The sequence below is a fragment of the Sceloporus occidentalis genome, unplaced genomic scaffold, assembly GCF_023333645.1.
Source record: "Sceloporus occidentalis isolate IW3139 unplaced genomic scaffold, rSceOcc1.0.p SCAF_44, whole genome shotgun sequence".
NCBI lineage: Eukaryota > Metazoa > Chordata > Lepidosauria > Squamata > Phrynosomatidae > Sceloporus > Sceloporus occidentalis.
Window position 1 is genome coordinate 1,377,008 of NW_028317024.1, and position 26,672 is coordinate 1,403,679.

The 26,672-nt window shown below is 39.7% G+C and overlaps 1 protein-coding gene across 1 annotated transcript in view; it reads left to right on the forward strand.

The window, feature by feature from the left end:
• The window catches only part of LOC149289572 (threonylcarbamoyladenosine tRNA methylthiotransferase), a 328,224-nt gene that overhangs the window by 81,463 nt on the left and 220,089 nt on the right, over positions 1 to 26,672 (forward strand). Inside the window, exons 4-6 of the mRNA XM_089490398.1 lie at positions 717 to 813; positions 12,860 to 12,908; positions 24,856 to 24,976. Of these exons, the coding sequence (XP_089346524.1) occupies positions 717 to 813; positions 12,860 to 12,908; positions 24,856 to 24,976 (267 nt within the window). The remainder of the gene's footprint in view (positions 1 to 716; positions 814 to 12,859; positions 12,909 to 24,855; positions 24,977 to 26,672) is intronic.

Consider the following 26,672-nt stretch of genomic DNA (forward strand, 5'->3'; position numbering starts at 1 on the left):
ATTGACCACTCCAGCTCAAGTTAGCTTCTAATACCAGCCAAAATGGTATTGGAGAGAATGGTTTAGATTAGAATATCCAGACATATTTTTATACTGAAGCATATTGTGAAAAATATTTCTTTATTAAATAGACAACTCTTATTAAAGTCCTTAACACATATAGTTTTAAACATAATATGAATGATTTGGCACATTTAACATTGTCTTAATACATTATGTAATTTTGGCTGAAATATGGGAGACGTTGCTAGGACGTACATGATTTAAGTATGCCGTATACGTGGTTATCAGAGCTATTTGTAAATCTGAAGCTCGCTGGGGTTGGTCCCTCAGAATATAAGGTGAAGTCAGATGAAACCACACCTTACCTGCACTATCCTCCTAACTCCCTTAGTGAATCAACTTCTATTAACTTCTGTATTTTGATGTCTTGATATTGACAGATATACATACCTGGGAATTTCCCAGGGCTGTCCATGCATTGAGAGCTCCTTCTCCTGCTTTAGGGGTTAAGAAGATGAGGCAAGACTCCAGAAAATTTTAAAGGGACTGGAACATGGCAGGTGGCTAGGATTCCCAGAACTTCCAGAGACAATCTGGGGCCTTCCCATCTATGCCGATATAATGCAATTTATTAACACCTTTTTTCTTCAGTGCAACATAGAAAGAAAAAAAGCTTCATACCGAATTTGAACTGGTTTTATCTGTTTCCGTAGGAAAGCGCAAGAACATGATAAAAAAGTGGTCCTGGCAGGATGTGTCCCTCAAGCTCAGCCGCGTCAGGAGTACATGAAAGGCCTGAGCATCATTGGGGTAAGACATATGCCACAAATGTGTTTAACTTATTGCTTTAACGTTATCCTTTTTTGCCTGTACCTTAATACAATTTTCCTTCTACTTCAGACATCATCATTGTTAGTGTGAAGAGAATAAAAATTGCCAATGATTAAATTCAGTGTTATGCTTAAATATATCTAATTCTGATTTAACAGGTTCAACACTAGACATTGGCAAATTTGGCAATTTGTGTTCTTATAAATGACCCTGTTGAGCAGGAAATCACCAGCACAGTACCTGGGTGGTTGCTCTGGGACAGGTAGAATGACTTCTGCATCAAATCCAGGGGCAGATTGCCATGTTTATGCTAGCTGCAGTATGAGTGTGCCTAGCCATCACAGTATGCATAGTGTGCTCTACCCAGCACCGCAAGGGTGTCAGCCATAATCCTGCACTCAAAAGTGAAGATAACATCCGTGGAGGTAGGGTTGCCACCCAGCTGGTATTTTACCGGGACTGCCAGTAATCAGCCCTTTAAAGCCAGTGCCGACATAAGTAAAATACTGGCAATGCAAAGCCAGTATTTATTTTTTTTGTGATGGGGATCAGGATACATGCTTCCTCAGACGGGAGGAGCTCCCTTTTCTGCATCAATATAGCCACCTCTTGTTCTCCCAGCCATTCCCCTAAGTGTCTTTTTTTTGATGCGCTTCAATTTGATGGGAGCGAAATCTAATGTGTAGGTTCGGAGATGAGAGTTAGTGAAAATGAGGGAGAGAACAATAGAGGACGAAAGAAGACAAAAGCAAAGATATGATGTGGACAGAAGTAAGGCAAAAAAGGCAGATACTGAACAAAAACAGAGGAGGAGAGCGAAGGAGAAAAATAGAAGGTGGGAGTGTGCTGTGATGACTGGTAAGATTGCCCCCCAGCCAATGGCAACACTAAAGAAAGAAGAGAGAAACCCTTAAGAAGACAGAAGAAGAAGAAGAGGTATGACAAGTCGCAGAGGTGTGGAGAAAGACAGGGATGTGAAGTGGCCAGCGGAGAACCATGGAAGACATTACATTTATTTATAAAGCACCAGCAGATTCTGCAGCGATTTTACAGTCAGAACAATTTAGAAACGTGTACAATAATAAACTGGTGCAAAGGGGAAAAGGGCCCTGCTCTTGTGAACTCACAACCATTAAGAGAGAGCATTAATGGGTGAGTGGGAGCATGAGATGAGTGAAAACATCAAAATTCAAACAGAAATTATAGGAGATGGGAGTTATGCAGTAACGCCGTCAATGTCTTGCTCAGTATAAAATGATGGCAGTTATGATCTACTACAATCTCTGTGGCTCTTTTTTGTCTCCACCCTCACGACCCACAACTATGGCCGCTATATTTTGAGGAAACGGTGGCAAACCTACTAGGTCAGTTCCTCAGTTGGCAGTATCCACTGAAAATACAATGTTGCGAATCATGTTATCATAAACCTATTTCACTTACTAGACCAGGCACCTTCTATACGTAAGGCCATGGTGTTGCCATGCTTTAAAAATAATTTTAAAAAAATAAATAAATCGCTGCTGGGAAATGTTTTTTGTAGGCTGATGAAACTATGGTTAAAGTCAGGAAAAACACGCAGCACCCATGTATGGTGTAAAAAGGGTACTACATACCCACATAAAAAAAAATCACTCTGATGGTGAAGTATGGTGGAAAGTGTGTCATGATTAAAAGCTGCTTTGCTGCCTCAGGGCCTGGAGGGAGAATGAATTCCCAAGGTTATCAAGGTATCTTGCAGGATAATGTCAGTGTGGCTGGCTGAAGATCAGAAGAAGTTATGTAATGCAGCAGGACAATGACCCCAAGCATCAAGGTAAATATACTACGGAATGGCTTAAAAAAAGAAAATCACCTTTTGCTATGTCCCAGTCAGAGCCCAGACCGTAACCCATTAGAAATTCTGTGCAATGGCCTCAAGAGAGCCGTTCACACCAGACATCCTAGGAATATGAATGAGCTTAAGCGTTTTTTTGTAAGGAAGAACAGTCTAAAATTCTTAAACATCGTGCAGGTTTGATCGGCAGCTACCGGAAGTGCTTGTTTTAGGTTATTCCTGCCAAAGGAGGTTCGGCCAGTTTTTAAATCCAAGAGTTGACTTACTTTTTCCTCCAGCACTGTGAATGTTAAGTGAGTGTGTTCCATAAATTTTAAACCTTTTTGTCATAATTTTGTGTGTTAATAGCACATTGTGTTTGTCTGTAGATGTAGATCAGATCACATTTTATGAACAGTTAATGCAGAAAACCAGGTAATTCCCAAGGGTTCGCTTTTTCTACCCACTATGTATTATGAATGACTCACGTTTTTGCTATATATGTTTTTGGAACAGATCGATAGATGGTAATCCAACTCACGCCTGTGTAATATACATGACTGCATGCAGTGAGTTGCTGTGAATAGTCGGTGTATAGATGAGGGGGTTTGGTCGCATCCATAATTGCTGGACTATTTGGGGAATGGGATCCAAACTAAAATCTCATGTGTGCAAGATGTTACGATACTTCAGATTGTGGTAAACACAGCATTACAAAATGTTCCATTACGTCATATAGGCTTTAAGAACAGCAAAAAGTGAATGTGCCTCTTTAATTTTATCTTGGCTTACTGCCTTTCTGCATCCAACTTTTTAAGTTCTAAAAGAGAGTGCTGTTATATGGTCAGGATATATGAGCTTTCTTTTAGTTCTGAAAGGTCCACAATTTTGCATACACCAGTCATAAATGAACCAAAATCACACTGTACCTCACCACTATATCTCAATAAAAGGTTGTACCTTCAGCTGAAGTTCATTCATCCGTTGGACGGATGCAGCTCTTTGTTTTATTGTGAGAGTATCTTCTCTCTCAAGTTCTGTATATAAGAGCACCACTTAAAACCTACTCTCAAACAGGTGTAGGAGTTTGTATACGACATTTGACACTGACTACTTCATACATTACCACCAGACGCTGTTAAATTCTTTGATACAACCACATTGACCTACGCGCGTTTGGATAGATCAGCCTCTGGGATAATGATGCTCTTTATGAAGCGGAACCTTTGCTACAGAAGAGGAGCTAGAAGCGGTGTGCCGTTCTGTGAACATTAAGGTGTAGAACAGTCAGACAGTGTCACTGATGGCAAAACCCTAACTGTATTCCTTTTTCTTTTTAACCATCTCCTACAGTGATCACAACAACACTCTGTTCATGCTGAGATGCACATCAGAGAAACACGAGCTCCATATGATAGGCTGATATGCTTACAATAAGGAGAGAATCTAACATGGCATCACGGGCAAAAAAATGACTGCTGTCATACACAGCTAATCTATTTGTAAATGCGTTATTAACCCCTGCTAAGGTCAAGGTAACTAGACATGACCCCCCTGCAGTTGATGTACTACAACTCCTATCATCCATTTCCATGTGCCTTTGGCAGTAGATTGTGGGTCTGACTAGAGGAGCTTGTTTTGTGTAATTCTGCATCCCTTTACAGTAATTTTGCATCCCTTTACAGTAATTTATGAGGCTTGTAAGGATTGCATGTCTTTACTAGAAGATTTGGCCCTTGACTATTTCACCCACACAAGCTTAAACAGATGTTTATATAAATAAGAAATGAAATTTAATCCACAAAGTAAATAGCATAATAATGCAATTAATGTTTGAAATATAAAACATTGCCGAGTAGTCTCCACATTTTTTGTAATTCTGTATCCACAAACCATTGTATACATTACTGAAACATTAGAGTACATTTTTCACTTTAAATGCTCTGTCCAGAAAATGGGCCTCTGTAGCACTACTGTAAATCTGTTTCCAAGGTCAGTTGGGGAAGCTGCTACTGACATGGGTAGGATGAAAAATAAAATTGGATTTCTCGATAGAGGCCGTGTACATCAAAAGTAATGACATGAATTGTTTGGCAAATACATTTAAACTTTAATCTTTCACGCGTTCTCTCTTCTGCATGATCTTGTCTCTAGCTGGGTACACACATGCCGTTACTTTAATAAATCTGAGCCAGGAATAATCGGTAAGCAACCAGAATTGTTATTGGATAGCTGCATTTCAACCTGTTCTCTGATACCCATGTGGAAATTAGAGGCCATTTTTAATTCCCAGAGTATCCTACCCATCAAAAAGTAACGTGAAGCAACAGTTATTTAGGTGGTTACTACAAAAATGATTTCATCTGTTGTAATCCAGCAATCTCTAATTTATTGCCGCAAATCACAGCTCCCCCCCCCCCCAGGTAAAATAGGCTCTTAGTTTTAAATCAATGGTCTCCAAGTTTAAATTAGTAAAGGTAAAGAGGTTATTTAAATAAATTAATATGTGCTAAACTGTATGAAGGATACAGTTCTTTAATACACTCCGTTCACACTGTGAACCCTTCTTAGTCATTAGTTTGTGTGTGTATACACACACGTAGTTAATTATGCTAACCCAGCATAGAAAATGTTTTGCAGGTAGCATGTTCTTCTAAAAGATAAGCAGGAGTTCTGTTCCTGTGAAGTGTATAAAGACCATGTGTTAATTGACTATAGAGATAGCAGTGACCTTCCATTATGCTTAGAGTGGAAGGAACCAGTGTTGCCTGCCTATTGACAACCACATCTGTGGGTAAAAAAAGGTAAGCAGGTGCTCTGTAGAAACCCTGGGGGTGGCTTTGGCAGAGGTTGCCCATGTCATCTTAGTGATAGGAACAAGCTCCGAGCACTTAATGGACCTACTATCTGTGGAGTCTTTATCATCCATGTGCGGTGGCTCACACTAAGCAGAAAGTTTTCTGTAGGATACAGAAACAGAATTCTCAAGAAAGTCAGACGTCTTTGAATAATTGAAAGAAGTTACGATTTGACAACTTTATTTTAACCAAAAGAAATAATTTAAAAAATATTCCTATATTGAATATTATTGACATATAAACAAGATTTTACTCTAGAGACAACAGCTGCTATTGTCACTACATATAATATCAACAGTTATCTAATGTATTTCTAATCGTGCCCCCCCCCCCCCTATTGTAATGTCAGCCTTGCAAATGGTTTTAGGCAGTTGTGAATCATTTCCTTAATCCATCTGTTTCCATGGCAGTCATAGGCTGCAATAAGGTTCTGTTATCTACTGGGGACATAAACTTATAAAGCCAAGGAGGGAAAATGAACACGCTTTCAAGAGAAGTAAGCAATTTAATTAAAATTGTAGTAAGTGAGGTTTTCAACAAGCAAAAACCAGCCTTTAAAACCAAATGGAAGAAAATGCAGTCCTGTTTATTTGAACGTAGAGGAAAGCTTTCAGCTCGTGAGTTATTTGTGACCGCTGCTTTTCGGTGCCATGGTCCTCCTTTAAAGCTGTGGGGGACTTTGGGATCACACAGGGCATACACTTATCTCAAGGAGCGCAGCTGAATTAATTGTCACTGGCTTAAAAAGCATGACTGTCCTCTCAAAGAGGAACTCGCCAGAGGGGTGAAGTGGATTCACTTCAAATATCAGAGGCCCTCTGATGGAAAACTTGATTGAGACACTGAAATCTGCATTCAAAATATTTTTTGCACGCTGTTGAAACAAGCAAGATGGAAAAATAAGCAGCAAAGTAATCCATGGTTACATATAAAATGGCTTACAAGAACATTTTATTATTGTAAAGCCTGATTCCGAAGGTTTGATTATTTCATATCCTGGAAGAAAGGGATGTGTTGCCCCTTTTTAGAGTGTATTTTTCACTTGGGGCACGAGATTTAATGCATATTTATTGTGAATGGCTTTCTTTTCCAAAATGAAAGACATTCCACTCTAATGCATATATGATAGTTGAGTGGTCTCTATTAAATGTATTTGGTTTGCAGAATCCCTCCTTATGTATATGTGCTCCTTTTCCCAACTGGCTATTTTCCGTATAGGTAATGTGTTCGCTGATCACATCTCATACGTGGTATACGAATCAGCAGTCCAGAGTCCCTTTAAATACTTTTAGGTAAATCAATTTTTATTGTTTTAACATGTCAAAAGAAGGGTACAGGAAGAAAAGGGGGTAAGAGGGAGAGCAACATCAGAGTTGATGATGCAGCATGATACAGTACGGTATGATACATACAGCCATTGTGTGACAGAAGTTGGACACGAACATAGGTCATAGATGTGATCATGACAAGAGGATGTGACGTTCTGCAGTGTACCGTGGTCCGCCTGGTGTTACAACATTACAATTTGGTACGCTACAGTCAACCACGATGTTAACTAATCAATAGGTACAGGTAGTGTCATAACATAAGGATGTCGCGGGCCGCGAATCTGCATGGTACGCTAGTGTCCAAGTTAATAGAGTGATGCAGGCACAATGTGACACAAAATGAGCCCGACACTCAAAGTGAGGGTGTAACGTTCTGTGGAGCACTGCGATTCATGAAGTGAAGGGACTAGATCCAGCGGAATACGTTGCTGGGAAAAAGGGAGGGCCAGGGAGGGTAAACACATCAGGTGAGGTTATGGGGGATAGACAACAAAGTCTGGGCGGTAGGTGGGAACGAGCCATGCGCGATCGGATGCATTCAGGGCTGTGCAAGAAGAGCCCGTAGCGAGTCGAACGACAGATAAGACAGCCAGCTCGCCCAAACACCCTTGTACTTTTCCATTTTATTATTAGACATATGAATGAGCTCCTCAATTACTCTTATCTCCTCTACGCGGGATACCCAAAGGCGCAGGGAGGGGGTCTCTGTGCGTTTCCAGAATAATGGAATTAAGCTGTGGGCCGCATTGAGAAGATGACGTAGCACCGTAGTTTTAACCAGGGTCCGTGAGGGCCCACCGTGCAGGAGAAGAGCAAGGCACGGGGAGAGCGGAATCAACCGACCCACCGCTTCCCCTGAGCCTCGAAATACGCCGTGCCAGAATGGTTTGAGACTGCAGCGTCCCCACCAAAGATGTAGATAAGTACCGGGTTCCGTGCCGCATCTCCAGCAGGAGGGATTGCTGCCGGGGAAGAGCCTAGCAAGAGTCACAAGGGTCCTATACCACATCGCCAACAGTTGGCTGTCTCCTGCATGCTGGTGGCTATTGAGCATTTATGTGCCAATGCGCAAACCCCATCCCATTGTGGTTCGGTCAGAGTCTCACCCAGGGCGGCCTCCCAGGAGCCAACAAACCTCGGAGGCGAGGAGAGGTCTGCGGCCATCAACATACGGTAGAGCGAGGAGATCCCACCCCTAAGCAATGAGTCGCGGCCAGCGAGCGTTTCAAAGGGTGTCAACGCTCTAGAGATGTGGTGTCTGCCCGGGATAGATGACGAATAACGGGTAAGTTGGGCATATCGGAAGCGTTTTAGGGGAGTGAGCTCCGCGCCAGGGATTTTGCGTTCGATAGGGAGGATGGCGTTTTGACCCCACACCGCAGAGAGGAGCGTGCGCGGGGGCAACCCCAATGAGTCTAGGAAACCCCGCTCCATGCCAGGAAGGAAGTCAGGGTTACCCTCAATGGGGGTCAGAGGAGAGGGGAAGGAGGTGAGAGTCCCACCCACACGCCGCAAGCGCCACACCATCAACGTGGCGCGGACAAAAGGGTTCCCTGACCTGGAGGAATGGAGAGCCCCAGGGAGGATCCCCAAACAAGATGACAGAGGGACCTGCGTCGTGGCCTGTTCCAATGAGATCCAGAGCTTAGCGGGTGGAGCGAAGCGCCATTCGAGCATGCGCAGAAGGTGAGTAGCGCGATAATATCCCCGAAAGTCCGGGAGTGCAAGTCCCCCCCTTCTCCTTCGGCCGAATAAGTGTAGAGTGGCTTATTCTAGGGCTCTTTCCCTGCCAAACATACCTGATGATTAGTGGATCTTCTGAGAAGAACTCCCTCGGGATGGAGACAGGGAGTGACTGAAAAAGGTAGAGGACTCGTGGGAGAACGTTCATTTTGAGCACGTTGACTCTACCGTGCCAAGAGATATGAGGGAAGGACCAACTTCGCAGGTCAAGCCATATCTGCGCCAAGATACTAGGGAAATTCTCCTGATAAACCAGTCTCAAGTCACTGGGAATCCAGGTCCCCAAGTATTGCAAGCTACCCTGACACCACTTACAACCGAATGACCCCCTAACCGACCGCGCCTCATCAGGGGACAACAAGACATCTAGAAGCTCGGACTTATCCGTATTAATTTTAAAATTGGAGAGCGACCCATAAAGCCGCAGCTCCTCCTGTAGGACCGGTAGGGAAATCCTGGGTTGAGTCACCGTGAATAACAGGTCGTCAGCGTAGGCCGACACCTTGTATGTGTGTCCCGAGCAAAGCAAACTGTGGATATCTCGATTGTCGCGGATCGACTGCAAAAGATGCTCCAAGGTCACAGCGAATAAGAGCGGGGATAGGGGGCAACCCTGTTGGGTGCCGTTGTGAATGGTGAAGGGCTTAGTGAGAGTGCCATATGCGGATACGCGCGGAAGGGGCAGAATACAAGGCTGCAATCCGAAGGAGCCATGATTGACCAAAGCCGAAGACCCGCAGGGTCTGCAACATGAAGTCCCATGCGACCCTGTCAAAGGCCTTTTCCTCGTCAGTTGACAGGAGGAGGAGCCTCTGACCAGTCGCCTGGGCCAAATGAACCGAATTCAGAACTCTATAGGTACTATCACGACCCTCCCCCTTTAAATACTTTTAATCTGTACTCCACATTTGTACACAAGGATCGTGAAAGGGGATTATTTGTTAAAGGAAAAGTTGTCAGAGTTGATTAAACGTCTTGACTTCGCTATACATTATGTAGGGCCAACCCCAGTGGGACTTCTTCAGTCTCCTCACCCATTAAACAATATATTATCCAGGGACGGCTCAGCCTTTGTTGCCAGAGACACCTGACAGTGCTGGCTCATGTTAATGTCTAGTAAAATAACGGAGCTGAAATCAAAATTCTACTGCCAACACTCTTTAGTCAACAAACTCCAAAGTGTGACCTTTCAGGTCTTAGCCAACATCATAGAATTAGCAGTTCTCCAACTATCAGAGGATCTGCACTTTTTCTATAATGAACATAAGCTTGGCAAGAAAAAGAGAAAACATTAGTTATGATGTACAACATATTATAATAGGTAGCACACCTGTTCCTAGTGATTTAAATTGGCTGTGTAATTACTCATCTTTTGTTACCCAAACTGTGGAAGAGATGTCTTACAACAGGCCGTCTGCAGCCTCGCTCATGGATCCTATAGTAATAAATAACTTACATGGTGCTCTTTCCCTAGTGAGACTAAATGTGCTTCTCAATTATACATCACAGAAAGAACATTATATGTGAGTAGAGTATTGTAACTGCACAGTAAAACACAGCAAGTCTCTGAAAATGTGTATTATTGAAAGGTTTGTGTAAAAAGAGGTCTCCCAAGTCTTGGCTCCAGCAATAAGATTTTTGGTTAGGCCTCAATGAATCTGAGCCGCATAGTAAAAAGCCTGGTGTCTTGGTACAAGTTGGTGGAGAGCCGCAATGAGTGCCCTAAAGTTGCACTTCATGAGATTTTACAGTGAGCATTTTGGAGTGTAACAATGTATAGTTCCACACACTGAATAAAACCTTAAAACCCATATATTGTCGGTGTACCATGAGTAGAGGTATCGTTGAGGTCTGCAACGTTATTTTTCCCCATTATCTTATCTCTTGATTATTGTCAAGTAGCTCTTGATTGGTTCAAGCGACCTTTGTGAGGGGGCACTTCTGGACAGGAAATGTCCAATTCTTTAAGGTAATTCTAATAAACTAAATAAATATATCCAATTGAAGCACAAGCTTGAAGTAGTTTTTTCTGATACCTTCAAAACAATGACTTGCAACAGATATGGTGTGAAAATCCAGACAGTGCTTTCTTTAGTGAAATCCCGGTATATACCTTAAAAACTGGCATGTCTGTAAATGGCCCTAAATATTTTATAAACTTGTAGCAGCTGCACAGGTATTCTGTGTAACAGGCATGTTTCCCATTCAAGGGACAGAGATAAAACAATTATTTTCTTGGTTGCTCAGTCCCAAGATGATGTCTAATGTCTCTAGACATTTTCTAGGTATGTGAAATGCATTAACTTAGCTTTCCCGGAATATAAACAAGATCTCTGTCTCTCGTTGGATCAGATAGACATTTTCCTCTTTTATTTATATTTATATATATATATATATATATATATATATATATATATATATATATATATATATATATATATATATATATATATATATAGAGGGTTTCTGTGTTTAGCACAGGCAGTCCCCCCCCCCCTTCTTGAAGCATAAGGCTTTTTTTGTAACACTGTCAGGGATGTTTGCAGCTTGCTATAGTATGTATATGTACATATGTATAATACACAGTGACAACAGTTTGAATTCTACTTACCAATATTTCCTTTTCTATGCTCATCTTCTAACAGACTCCACCTTGCTTAGGTAGAGCAAGAAAAAAACGTGTAGCTATAAATTACCCATCCCTTCAGTCCCACCCCACTGTTATTAAAAAATACATACTAGGAATCATGCAAAATACATTTTATTGGGTGGGAAACAAATGCTGCCAGGAGAAGATCAAGGAGAAGGAATTACTTAGCATACATTTAAAAAATGAGGGTCAAAATAAAGCAGTTTAAAGACTTTTTGGTTTTTTTTCCAATCTGCTGAAGAGTAATTTTTAGCGAAAGTGTAAACATTCTTTCAAGTAGCTGCCTTGTAGATCTGATCCAGAGAGGCATGTGCTCATTCTACATAAGAAGTTGCCACTAACCTAGTGGAGTGAATTGTAGACCTGCCTCTGCTGGGCAATAATTGCTCTGAGCACATTTCTTCCTCTTGATGGTCCTGAGAAAGCAACAAAAATTGGTATACAGTCTCCCTGATACAGATATCAGAATATAGGGAAGGAGACATCTCCTTACACTTAGGCAATGAAGTTTCCTCTTTGTTGCAAGACATTAGTCTTACGGGTGATGAACTTTGCAGAAGCATCTTGCAAAGGCTTGGAATGGGGTCTTGTTAAACCTTTAAGGACCAGGTTTAAATCCCATCTGGAAATTCTGGAAGGCCTTCTATGACAGATCCCGCGGGCGCCTTTAAGGAAACTGATGAAGGGAAAGCCTTTGCTTCAAAACCTGTGTGGGTGTTATTTTGGGGGCTTTAGCTACTGTAGGGTCCACCTTTGGAAGGAGTCATAGGGTACAGTCATCCTCATCAAAGTGGAAGAGTTTATTTGCTCTTTAAGATATGTTTTAACTTCGTTTCTGGATGCATTCTTTCTTCCTAGATGGAAATTGCCAGTGCCTTGTGTACAGGAAAGATTCCCTGGAGTAACACTGGAAAGAGTCTTCACCCTTAGTTTATGACCTGGGTCCAGGCGAGTTTAATGTTGTCTTGACTGCAAATTGTCTTCCACTGGAAAGATTGATCAACACTTTATCCTTCCTAAGATGAGAGATTCTTCTAGCACAGCAACTCCTGCTTTAGAGGTTGAGGAAGGTTCCCATTCATTGGCCTCAAAGTGCTGAGTAGAGGATGAATGCTTAGTCTCCGTAACTGAGTATGCACTGTGTATGTACATTTGTACAAGCCCAGTGTTTCTAAAATCAGTTAACCTGCAGTGGTGAACCTAGTGAAAGGGGTAGTGGTGTTCACTGAATGGCATTACTAGGATCCTGGTTTTTTTTTTATTATCATTATTATTTACTGTGAAACCAGCTCTTTCATCCTGCTGCAGTTGGTACAAAACTATGTAGCATATTTTCTGTTCCAAAATCAATGTTGAAGCATGTAGAAGTGCAGAGTTTCCAATTTTATCAGTTGTGAGCACACATATTGTTGCCTTATTTTTTTTTTGTTACCCAGTATATTCAGTAATATAGAGGTAAGTCATTGATTTGTATATATGAGTTGTATTTAATTGTTAGAGGCCTATCGTATTGCTCTTATTTAAAAATCCAATATGTGGCATATACGTCAAGATGCTGCTTCATAACTAAATACCTGTACAGCACCCTAGTCGTTGCTCGTATATATCAATTAATGCTTGTATGTCTCCACAGGTACAGCAGATAGATCGTGTGGTTGAAGTTGTGGAAGAAACTATTAAAGGTGAGTATTTTGTGTGTCTAAAGGTATAGTCCTAGACTGATATTCTGAGAGCCAATGTACATCTTTTGAGGGATATTCAAATCAAAGAACTTGGCACAGTTGAAAGGAGAGGTTGTTTCAGTGACTTTATCCTACTCTACGGCCCTAATGTTAGAAGTTAGAAACTACACATCCTAAAAAGTTGCTTTTCATAAGCTGAATAACAAAATATTCATAAATACAAATTCCCTTGCTTCTAGAGTTTAAGATCTGTTATGAGAGTGACTTATTTTATGGTGTTTTCCTTTCTGTAGAAAAGGAGTTGCCTTATTTACTCAAGTATTGAGTTGTCTGTAAGAGTTCTGTGGAACGCACGTTTTGATTTAGAATACTTCCCTTTATAAAGGCACACATGTCAGTTGTCATTTGGCTGTGTTTGTATTGTACTAAAAAAGCGTAAACACTGGCTTACTGATTTTATTCCCTATACAGTCACACTCTTGATGTGGTTTTATGCTTGGGTTTTGGCTTTGAGAAACCCAGATAATTCTATACTGTTTTTATGCTAGTTACAATTCATGCCTGTGCCCCGGTATTACACTTTGCAGTAAACACATTTGGAAATGAAGACAGAATAGCAATGTTTTCAGAGCTTCTCTGTAACCTTCATAAAATGCTCAAGGTCACCGCACAATGGAATTGAATATTCAGATTTTGTATGCAAAATACTTCTATGGGAGCCATCAGACTGGGCTCTTCTGTAAATAGCTACTTCTGGAATATTTAAATGTGATGTTGGCTATGAGATTAGCATCAGTTGTATGTGCTATAACTTGCGGGATATGACATGTAGCCGTCTCTGCTGTCATGTTGAGAAGCCGTGATTGACTGTAGTATTCTGGCATCAATGGATGATTAACTATCCAATTTCCAATAGGTACTGTCAACATTTTTTCCATTCTTATATGTACTTTCATTCCTCCAGAGACGGCTCAACCGTGCACTCGCTAAATCTTCACTTTCTCTGCGTTGCTTATTTGGCCTTCCAGATACAGAGCGGAGTTTTTTTTTTATTTTTGTTAAAAATGAATGTTTGTATTTATACATCTGTACAAGATGTAGTCGTTTCTTCATGGTCTTGACAAAGCGCAGCAGCTTGATGACTTGAAAATTGCCGGTGTGGCATAATGAGTTCATTAACCAGTTTGTACGTAAGTATGTTCTAAGCTGTCCTGAAAACCCTCGACCTTAATGATCATGAGGTGGACATACAACGTACTGCAGTGAACGCTGTTGCACCCTACGCCCCCCCATGACAGGGCAGAGGCTTGCTTTTTAACCAAGGCAGACATCTGAATACCAATCAAGAGACCAATACTGGTTACATTAATGCTGTGATCACTTTGACTTCTGCTTTTTGAAGCTTGCAGGCCTACCTGTCACTGCCTAACGTTAGTTGAGAGACAGAGGCAGTGATAGAATTTTAGAACTATGGATCGTTTGTATTAGAGACCGTAAAACTTTCTTGATCACTTCCTCCCCCTGATTCCCTCAATCGTTTGATACCAGTGATTCATCTGGTTAGTGTATTAACCATACAGACCTGTGCTGTTTATATATTCTTGACAATTTAAAATAAAATAAAAAATGTTCGTACTCTAACAAAACCCCAATTTTCTTGGCTATCATGACCTGAACACAATTGGAAACCTTTTTTTTCTTCTCTGGGACTTGTTTCTCCTCTCATGTGCCTCAGGATTCCGTTCAGGTACCTCTACTGTTCTCTAGCTACACTAGCTCTCTTAGGAAACTAAAAGGGCTGCTGGGAATCTCCCCTCACTATTTATTATATAGGTCCATGCAAGAGAAGCCCACTGGTATGGCCTTCACATCTATAGTAAGGTCAGAGTTAATATTTCCTATAGATTCCTTGTTTTTTGGGACAATGCTCCAGTTTGTTTTTGTAAGGTAGAAAAGATGGAACATTCAGTGCTGTACTGATCCCAAGATGCTCTTTTCCAATGCATTGCACCATGATTCTATTGAACACCAGACAGCCTTTTCTACAGAAAAGAGAGGCTGTATCTTTAAGAATTGAAAACATGTTCTGTGTTGTGTCTGCCTGTCATGTTCTCATAAAATGGAGTTATGAAGGGTCAGTGCTCATGATTGCTTATATGAAGGAAAAAAAATTACCACTAAAGGAAATTACTTCAGACTTGAAGCTCTCATCCTTAAATTTGCCTCCTTTTCAGTCACACTGACCTGTCTGGAGATACGAGTCTTTTCTGGATTACATATTAACTCATGCTTGTGACCGTTTAATTGGCACCGCACATTGTCGAAGTATGAATCATTGATAGCGTTTTGGCACACTCCCCAGAAAGTGGAGCTGAACTTCCACACTGATAAGGTGGCTGCAGGTGGGACTTCTCATATTATCCATTTCAGCTTGATTTCCCTCTTGTTTTTACAGTTCTCAGCCATATGCAGTAAGTGATAATGACACTTAGAAATAAAATGGAAAGGGGGGAAAGATATGTAATGCGGATTAATTTGGTGTAATTCACACTGTTTTGAAACCCAATCAAGTAAAAATGTTTAATCTTATGTTGTTTATTTATATGGTAATATAAACCGAGGATAATATAAAACAGAGAATTTTTTGATATGTGATTGCAGTTGGGTAGGCTCTGTATCATACAGTGTTTTAGGTTTCTTGGTTTCTTGTCACGTTTGGTATATAATAATTTCATTTTCTTTCTTTGCTGGTAGCAAGGCCTGGAATCGGTCTAAAGTGCAAGAATCTTGCAGTCGTGTCTACAATGTTGCCCGCAAAAGAGCCAAGTAATGGTTGCGCCAACTGCATTTGCATTTGCAGTTAAGTGTAGTATGTGCTAGTAGCACAGTAGCCGGTACTGAGTTGGAGAAGGAGTGCTCCCTGACACAGATGCGTAAGCTGCCTGTTTGGTATGTTTGGCTTTGAGAGGTAAACCTAAGGTGCAAATGCTCCCCTTTAAGGTTATTGGATTTTAGGTCCTGAGGTGCAGAGGTCCACATGGTCACAATAGGATTCTGTTGCTTGTACCATTTGTAATACTATTGAACCATTTAGAGCACTCCAATACAAGGTGTACCACTTGGAATCTTCTCCATCTATCTGTATTGTTTCATTGCAAAACCCTATGTGCATGTAAACAATGGATGGATGTGGGTACACCTAGCTTCAAACTCAATTACGCAAACGTAATGGTTGTGGTTCTTTCAAATGTTAACTGCAGCTAATATTTGAGAGCAGGTTAGTTTGTATAGACGGTCACACTGAAATAACCTCCTTGAACTCACGATGAACTTGAATTTCCACCCTTCCAGTCTATAATTCATGATCTGTCCATAGGAGTGCAAAGCCAGGCTACCTTTTATGTCTCCCTGGCTCAACACTGCTCCACAGCTCTTTATGAGGTCCATAATGTGATGTAGTATCAGGGAGGGGATCAGTCACCGATGAATCAAAAACGTAATAAAACCTTTGTGTGTCCACTCAACCATACATGGAGTCATTTGCGAGAGGATTTGTCATGAAAACCAAGATACAACAGATATGTCAGGGATCGATGGTGTTAGAAATGTCATTAACGTAAATGCTCCTCAACAAAAACTGCTTTATTTTAAATCTTTTCTGAGCGTGCTGTCCCAAAAAACACAAACTGCTATTGTAATCGAGCAGTTGAGACTAAGCATTGGAGCACAATTTATTAATTCCACTTTGCAATTTAAAAAATTGTGTTGAGCTACGTCATTTGTACAATTATTGGTAGGGTATTCATTCAGTTTGTGTAATTTTAAGTGTACTTCTTAAATACAATTTGGATATTTGTGAAGATTTGTTACCCTTTTTTAATTTTAAATCACACCTCAAATGATTTGCTTGGAAACAGAATGGTACATTTGTTCTGTTCCTTGCCTGGTTTACACTTTGGAAGTCGAGTTAGTAAGAAGGGTATGATGTGTTTTCAAAGAGTAAAGTTTATTTTGTAAACTGTAAAGGAAGGAGAAACATGCGGGTGCTTTGAATATGTCTTAGAATCAGACATTAACTTATTTCAAAGTCAGATGTAAGCCGATAAGTTATTTACTAGACTTGATCACCAAAAATAGATAACGTTTTAAAGGTTGGGTTAAGATCATGAACAATTTGGCCTTTCATAAAAAGGCAGAAAAACTAGATTGACTATAAACTAAATGAAATAATACCACAGCAGCTTTGTAGTGGCCGTGTAGTTTATTAAACGATATCTTGAATGTAATATTGTGTAAACGGGTAATATAATTTTTTTTATGGTAATGCAAGAATTATCTAACTATTAAACTATTTCTTATGGCAGTTCAGAGTTCTTTTCTGTCTCAAATACTCATTATTGTGTGTTAGAAGGTTGTACATATTGGTACTTCAATAGTAAAATTGAACGCCAGGGCTTAAGGGCCACAAATATACCGAATACACTTATTTGTGCCACTCACCCTGACACGTTTCCTACCCATCAAGGAAAGGAGTTTGACACCTCTGTTTTATACCCTCTGATATTTGGCTACATTTGTGGCAATATCATAGTTTACTTTAACTTCTATTTTTGTCTGTGGCCAACAGTCCAGTGAATGGAAGATGCACAGAATAACTACCAGAATTCTAAATAGTCCAAAATGCCAGGATACTTGGCTAGTACATGATGAAGACCATTTGCCTATATTAATTTTATGACATTTCTGGGTTCATATTCCTTCCTTTCAGGATACTTGTAGAATATGATAATGTTAAAGATGTTGGTTACAGGCATTGAAGATATTCTTCATCTTTGTTGAGCAAAGGTTACTTTGTTAAAATGAACTTCATGTTAATACGGTCAGAATAGTAGTTTGAGGGGAAAAAACTTGCACTCACTGAACATGCCTTGGATTGCATCCTAATGCTGCCACATGACTTACAAAGAGCCGTTGTAAGAGGGACTCTCCTAGAGAGTTTACAACATGCCCACTTTTATCATATTCAGGACTGTTCCTTTTAATTTATAAAGTAGGTAAACTCTTTGTTGGGTTATTCTTTCTCCGTAACGGAGAGATGTTCGGACATGCTCCTTACCCACCAAGCCACTCCCCCCTGAAGGTAGACTACCTGGGATGTCAAATACAGATGACCCCAGTAAGACACGTTGAGAGACACAGGTGTCATGCCTGCAGAATCTGAGCATGGCACTTTCAACAAATATACGTGGTGTGTGTTACCAAGGTGATGTCCTCCAAAAGGCACGTGTACCATAAAGGTATGTTTGTTGCTTACTCTTTACTTCCATGGGGACTGGAGTTAGCAACACATTTAGATTGTGCACCTTAACCACATGCGAGTCTTAAATTATATGATGCCCAAGATTGTCTAAATATGGATAATGGGGCTTTGGACAGGACTCTCCCTAGTGCCCGCATCCTGACAGCTTGCTTTGATGAGGATTTGTACTGCAATGCACGTTTCCCTCTCTCCTTACTACTTTGCACAGTCTCATGTCAAGCAAGTAGGAGATGAAACATGTCCGGTTGCACCTCAGCTGTTGAGTGGGCCCAGGGGACATTTGCTAAGGGTTTGTAAGGTTAACATGAGTTTTTGAGAGCTGTCTCATTTGTTCCACATTAAAGATGTTATTTGGTTTTCTGTGGAGTTAAGTGAGTAGTTGCAAACTTCCTCTGTAAGTTGGCTAATGCTGAATACTTTAGTGAATATTGCTCACGGTGGAATATGGAAAAGTATCATAGTGATATAATAGTGAATGCCAGCTTAACACCAAGCAGAGCCCTATACCACTTTGACCTTCACTAAGCAACTATGACAAACCTTACAAGGTTTAGATTAAAAATCCATTATGATTGACATACTGGTGTCTGTGAAGCATTTAAAGCACGAAAAATATCAATACACGTGTTAAATAAAATAAGAATTTAAGCCTATATACTGTATTGGTATCTAGAATGGGATTTGTGTTAATAAAAGCTCCCCCAATAAAGGTTAAACTGAAGTTATTTTATAGGCAGTGAGCACAGACTATATTATATGCTTGGATGCATATTGGAATGTGCTTAACCTCCGGAGTCACATTGGGATGTGTGAAGTTGGCCATGTAAAATCACCATTCAAAGGCCTTAATCCAGGAAGGGTCTTGCGCTAGTAACTGGCACTTGATTAATACTGTGTGTCGCGTACATTAAATAAATAACCCTATTCTTTCAGAAGCTTGGATAAAAGGGATTTTGCTTGTTACGCCTCATCTGATAACGCTCTGGGAAAAGTGTGCCTAAGTTTGATGCACCAGGCCTTCTAATGGCGTCGGCTAAACATAAAAACCCATTATTTTTACACCTGAGCCATTTCCGAAGCTCACACCTTAATTGAAAATATTAAACTAAGTAAAGGACTTAGTACCTCCGTGAGTAATAACCTGCATGTTGATGAATTATACTAAGCATTACAAGTCTCCTCTACTCATCTAGTACCTTTTTTTGCCTCAATAGATTTTTACTTTTTATTAGTCTTGGGCAGTGGCAGAAAATCTGTTTGTTTTCGGGGGGGGGGGCGCTTCTTGTTGTACGAAATTCATCTGTGTTCGGTTCCGATGCAACTCGTCCAAAGTTTTTGTTTTTGCAAATCACATTCATTCGTATGGTTGCCATGACGAATGAAGAATGAAAAAATAATGAATAATACTGAATGAAGAAATAAACTTGTAGAAGTTGAATAGGGAATTTGAGACCAATGGAAGAAAGAAGGTCAAAGGTTTAAGATAGTATTGGACTGGTTAAGTTATCTTAATTTTTAATAGGTGTTAAATTCAATTATTTAAAAATCAAAACTTTAGAGAGTCTGACACTAAGAAATGGCAGAAGAATTTCAATACTCAGATGCAGCAGTGAAAATGAACGGATCCCCTGTCTGCTCTGCTCTTATTCAGGCTCTTTATTACAAGTCTGCTTTTTTTTTCTTTGAAAGATGCAGCACCGACATTGGACAAGCCCTCAGCATGATGTGACAGGAGTGAGCTGATTGGACAAACAAAGATCAGCTCACTCAATATCCCAGCTCTTAGTTCAGTTAAAATGGTGGCCGCGGCGACGGAACAAATGAACAAAGATTTTCGTATTGCACATTTGTAATTTCTTTTGTCCAGTGTTGCATTTGGACGAATGGATGAAATAGTAAAATTCGTCACAAAAACACATTTGTACAGAAACAAATTCTACTTTTTATAAACATTTAAATCACATTTGAGCACTTTTTTCTGTAAAGCACATTAAAATTCTTGTTTAGTTTAATCTTCCATCATTACTTTGATTGGCCAAACTACTCAATGGTTTGAGTTCTTTAGGAAAGCCTGAAATATATTTTGTGATTGCATCTAAACTGTTATGATTCTCCTAACATTGACGTTGCCAGAGCAAAATAGCTTCTGTGTACTGGAATGTGAATGGCTTCCAATGAATCTGTCCATGGGCAGTTTCAGATAGTGGCATTCTTCTTACCAAGACTGTCTTTAAGCTGCAGCTTCGTTACTCTATCTTTATATTGTCTATTCCTACTGTCGATTTTTTTTTTTTTTTTTTGTCTGTCTGAATAGCAAAGAAACCAGATCCAAATTAATCTTGACAAGTGCTGTGCTCTTTTATTGGTCTCTTCCTACTGCTGATTTATTCTGCTTGCAAAGCTCTGTGAACCCTTGATAAACTCTGTAAGTCTACTGTTAAGCCTGCCATGATAAGGCTTTGTCTGCGGTAACCTTTTCAGTCCAGGAGGATGCATTACATGACCCTGCTGAACTAAAGACTACTGCTACGTAGGTTCCTGAACTCTCCGTGACTCTTGAAAGAGCTCTCTGGGCTGGTATGGTAATTATACGGAGTACTGAGTCTCTGGTCCAGTAGGGTGATGAGGAATTACATTTTTGCTTTCATTTGGGAAATTTGATTCCGTGAGATTAACACGGGCGCGGGTTGGGAACTTTCAGCCTTTATGGGTAAATGGTTTCTTGATGAAACAAGTTTGGTTAGGCTCTGATCTTATAACTTTCATTTAAGCATGTGTGCCTGTTTGTGTGCATGAATAAGAGATACAATTTAAGAAAACATTTACAGCCCTTGGATTGTAAACTCTGTGGGGAGGGGGGCCTGCTTTTTTAATGTTTGTCTACTATACTGCTTTTTTTTTTTTTTATATGCTACACTGTAAATGACTAAGTACTTCGGTTAGCACTAAATCAATACAAATATTAAATAGATTTTATTTATAAGCAAGATCCAGTACTTAACTAAAAGCTTGACACAATAAAAAAAAAATAAAAAAAAAATTCACTCTTGATAAAAGTGCTTAGACTTCTGTTCCTTTTTAGAAGTTTTATAGGGATGAAGATCTGCATGGTACAGAAACAGATTCAGGAGTTGGACCCCTTTATCCAGATGGCATTACATCTTTGAAAATCATCATTGTAATTTCATACTATGTTTGATATAGAAGAATAATGATGATAATAAGCAGCACTTGAATTGAGCACAATTGATTTTGGGACAGGAGGACACAGTAATAAACACTAACACGCTATAAAGACACTATAAGATGAGGCTTGTGTTGTGGACATGGTCATTCTATTTCTTCCGGAGTCTAACAGTATATGCATGGATCCATAATCCCATTTGGAATATTGCTTTTGGTAAGTAAGGTACTCTTTTATATAAATTATATTTAGCATCTAGAGGTAATAGAACATGACAAAACTTTACTTTCAAAGTCTATTTGGCCCTCTGAGAAATAGATGTATTACAAAAAGGAGTAAAAAGTAAATATGGCGGCTAGTGGGATAATTTTACCAAAAAAATAATACATTGCATTAAATTAAAAAAAAAAAAAAAAACCTTTGTTGGTTTATTACACTTTAATTATGCACATGAACTAGAATCTTCCCTTGGAGTGACTCATTGTACTGAACTTTATGTTCATCAAATGTTCTCATTACTTCATAAAAATACAGAAGTTCACCCTTTTGCCATCTTACAGCATTGATTGCAGTATGAACTACCTGTTTAAATAGCATTCGTAATGAAATGGCTGTTAATATGTTTGCAGCGATGTGTAATAGCCTCCGTCCTGTCTGACTCTGTTATGCATTACATTAAAAGGTTACAGTGTTAAAATAATATACTTTAAATATTAAATAGTTTGTGTAGCGATAGCATTGTCTAATCGACACAGCTCTGTGAATCACAAAACAACTGGACAGTTTTATTTTCATGGTGCCATTTTAATGTGGGCTACATCTTGGAAGTGCGCCTCTAATCCTCTATAAAATTGGTAGCTGTTGATCATTACAGTCATGGCCAGTATAGGGTAGGTAGAAAAAGTTAATGGTAATTTTTTGCTGCAGCCTTTACGGAACGGACAGTGGGACCATTGTTTTATTTGGTAGAGGCAAATCTGTGTTCCTCTGCCATATGACATCATATGGATTCAGCCATTATATTAGCAGCCTAGTTTCGCTCACCTCTTCATTAAGTGAGCTATGTGAGCGTGTGTCCTATCTCAGACAGTATTTGTGAGCCAACTGCTGCTGGACTCCCAGTTTGGTTTGTAGCATCACTGCATGAATAGCCCGTTTTATTCTTTAAATTGCTTAATAACCTCTTAAAGTCATTAGTCAGGAAACGTCGTGATGGATGAGCATATTAGTAGCTTTTCAAATATAACCAATTCAAGAGTTTTTTTTCTTCAGTGAAACTCCAGTTTCATTAATACCGTATGAATGCTGCCTGTTGGTATTATGAGTGATTTGCAGGTCTGTCTGTCTTGTTCTACAATGTCTCGAGCAATCCTTTTTCCGTACTAGACAGCCTGCTTGATACGCCTGGCACCCATTTATGTTTCTTGCCTGTTAGTCTCTAGCAGAACACAACCGTGTGTTAAAGAGCATACTGTGATGTATAAGGGCCCTGTTGTGTGCTCTTCAGAGCTTACATACGGTTTCAACATCTATAGACCATAGGTGAGACACCTTCAAGCATTGCACTTCTCCGGTCACCCCCAAACAGCTTGTGTGGTTTTTGTTTTTTTTCTTCCTCCAGGTTTTTGTTAAGCTCCAAAGCAGTGTGTGATATGAATGGAAGAAATGTCCCGCATGTTTTCAAATACCAATAAGTTTTTTATAACGTATAGAGGATTTCGTTTTTCAGTTAACCATACATTGTTTACCAAATCAAAGAACCTGAAGGGCCAGCCCCCCTACCATCTGTCCTGTTCCTAACCTAAAGCTGCGCCCATCTGAATGAAATATCTAAGAAGATGGGTGGTGATCTCCATGCGTCCATGAATACTAGTACGCTCTAACATTGGGCTTTATTCCCTAAATGGACAGTTGTCCGGATTGTTTGGAGAGGAGTTGTGGTTTGTTCCCTCTTCACTATTTATTATGAAGCTTGGAAATGCTTAGCACATGTGCAATCTGAAGTGGAACAACCCCTTCAAAATTAGTTTGTTTTTTTTGAGCCAGAAAGGCTAAGCCGTCCTTGTTTTCTGCATTATTCAATGTGTGAGGTTACTTTGGAGAAGTGTTGGACCTTCAGAATGCAAAAGTCATGGTGCTGACACACAAACTCCCCTGTCAAATCTCCCCTTAGTGAATGGAACCTCATGCCTCTTATTGTTTGCAGTCACTGGCACATCTTTGGAAAGTTGTTCCTCTAAAAAAAAAATAATAAAAAAAAAAAAAAATCCACATCTATTTTCAAAATCTTGTTTTTTTTCTAATAAAATAGTTCATAGATGATGATTCCAACATAGAGAGCTCAGCTAACGTACAAGCTTCTTATTCTCATTCTGGAGTCTGCCGTAAATTTACCTTGATGGATTAATAAACATTGCGGTTTGTAGAATAGGTTTGTTACCATAATTACATTTGTTTCATTTTCGGTCTGTGTGATCTGTGCGCTCTACTAAATAGTTGGAACAAAGGCGTTGGGACATTCAACATTTGAAATGTGCTTTTACTTTCTGCAGTACATTTTCACCATGCCCATATCTTTGCTTGGCGACTTTATTTTATGCTCGTTTTTACTAAATACAGCTAAAAAGATTCACACTTCAACCTTTTAACAATCCCTCTAGATTGTAAACTGGTTTGAGCAGGGCTCTCCTCATCTGTTTTCTCTAAGTCAAATTGTTGTGTTACATACTATTATGTCCCGTTTACCCATTGTACAGCGTTACGGAATTTGATGGTGCTATATAAAACAATAAATAATAACATGGGAAAGTGGATGAGGGTGCAGAGATTAGTTCTGTCTGAGGATGGGGTCCCAGTTAAAGCTCTATAGAAGAAAATATATTAATAGAAAATGGTTGGACAAAACAGACGCTGTATAAAATCATCAAATAGTGGTGTCTGCTGTGGAAGAAACGGTGTAGTAATCTAAAAAAAAAAAGTTGTGATTGCCAACAGAATTATGGCTGAATTTGCTTCATAGGCTCATACACCTAACCCGAGCCCATGGGCCCTCTCGAGGCAAGGGTTTAATGTGTCATCAAGCAGTTTGTAGTTGATCATGCATGTAAATTATTTATTATTTTTTTTGTCTACCAAAGCCACATATTGTTTAACCCTTTCAAGAAGCTGCAGGTTCTTGTCTCCTATCAGAGGGGGGCTAAACCCCACCACCCCATTCTGCTGTACTAAACCTCATAACTTGTTTTCTGCATCATTAGTCGAGTGACTTAGCCACACATTTCCATGGTCTGCTTATCACGGTGCTAGTGTTTCCTATACATCCTCGCGGCGCTAATGTCTGTTTTAAATATTTAAATGCTGCCATTAATATATCTGGCAGAGCAGGATGAATTATGTTGAACTGGTATGACTTTCGTTTGTGTATTTATGTGCTTCATTTGAAGGTCACTCTGTGCGACTGCTGGGTCAGAAAAAGGATAATGGAAAACGGTTGGGGGGAGCTCGACTGGATTTACCAAAGATTAGGAAGAACCCACTGATAGAAATCATTTCCATCAATACAGGGTAAGCTTCTTTCAAATTTGCTCATAAAATATTCAGTGCCGCCTAAGAATTCAATTTCATTTTTTCTTCTTTCTCTACTGCTCTCTTCTCCAGCTTTACTTATTAAAGGGGAACAAAAGTCCTCCCAGATCCTATGGGATTCTAAATTATTCCTCCCCACTCCCTATCTAATTACTTCTCCCAGCCCTTTTCTCCCCACTCTAACAATATTATGCCCTATTACGTGTGTGTGTATATGTGTATGTATGAGTTTAAATGCATGTATTTGTACACTGTGCTTAAGATTCTTGCAACAGCAGTTTTTATCTGTATTACAATGGATTATAAATCTTTAGATTCCATATTCATAGCCAGTAGTGCTTTGGAGAAAAGAGCTGTTCTGCATACAAGAAAAGAAAATGATTTCTTCCTCCAATCATGCTGGTATAATGGTTTAGTTTTAAACTTTTATTACTTACACGGCAGAGAATCTGTAATGAAACCATAACTTGTATGGGATTTATGATGGGGAATCTCATTGATGCTGTGGAATTTTATAACACAACACATTTTTCTTTTGCGCTTTCTAAAATGAAGAGTACAAGTGGAAATTGCGTCCCAAGAAGCTTACGAGGAAAGCAATAGAATTCAAATCGCACTTAATGAGCAGAACATGCACTGATGAAAATATTGGCAGCCTCCCGACTGCTACGAAGTGCGCATTCCCAGTAAAATCAGTGTTTCTCAAGACATCGATCTTCAGATACTCTAATATTGCAGGTTTCAGGTTTTGTTTACCTTTAATTAGCACTGCGGTCTGAAAGTAAAATTTACCCAACCCACTTGCACTCTTCTAAGGAGATCCAGAGACAGGTACTTTGCTACCAGACTTTCTGAACACGGTACATTCTTGCTATTCATTCCAAGTTTTGGATATAATGTATTAGTTTTTTTTTCACCTCTTTAGGTGAGCTTCCTATCCCTGCCATATTCTCTTTTGCAGAAAAACAAGCCTGGTTCATTACACTTGACTCCATACCTTCCATGTAACTTCCCATGGGCTTTCTGGTCTGCAAACATTTGCACAGACTTTTTATCATAATGATCTATTCTGTGTCTGAATAGTAGAGCAGCAGTGTACTGTAGAAAAAGGTTATTTATTGTTGGTGGTTAATCCTGTTTAGTGTTAAACATGGTGTCTATGAAGGTAGCTACGCTATCAAAACCAATACTGCTTTATCACCAGAAAGCAATGAAATTGAAACATAAGGCTCCCACATCATTCTCAATCAAGTCAAAGTTCTTATGTTCCCTAGTGTTTTGGTGTGGAAGTCTGAATGTGCCATGTGCAATGTTTTATCCATTAGGCTGAAACCAGAGAGCCTCCTGCTGCTACTGGAGGCCGATGAACATATTTTGTCTAAGAATTTGCCATGTTTTCATTAACTCTTCCGTTGTGATCACTGAAGCACCTCATTTGACCTCTACTTACTGGAGTGACTTGCAACATCTGATACTCTATGTATCTTGATAAGGTTGTGTAGTAGTTCACAGTGCAAACTAAACGAAGAACTATGTTGCACACCTTCGTGCTGGTGGAGACGTGGAAAGAAATTTAACAATTTTGTAAGAAAATGTAGCATCGGAAAAGTTGGTGCTGTTTAAAACTCAGAGGTTTCCCAGGAATATTTTTTTTATTCACATCAAATTATAGTTC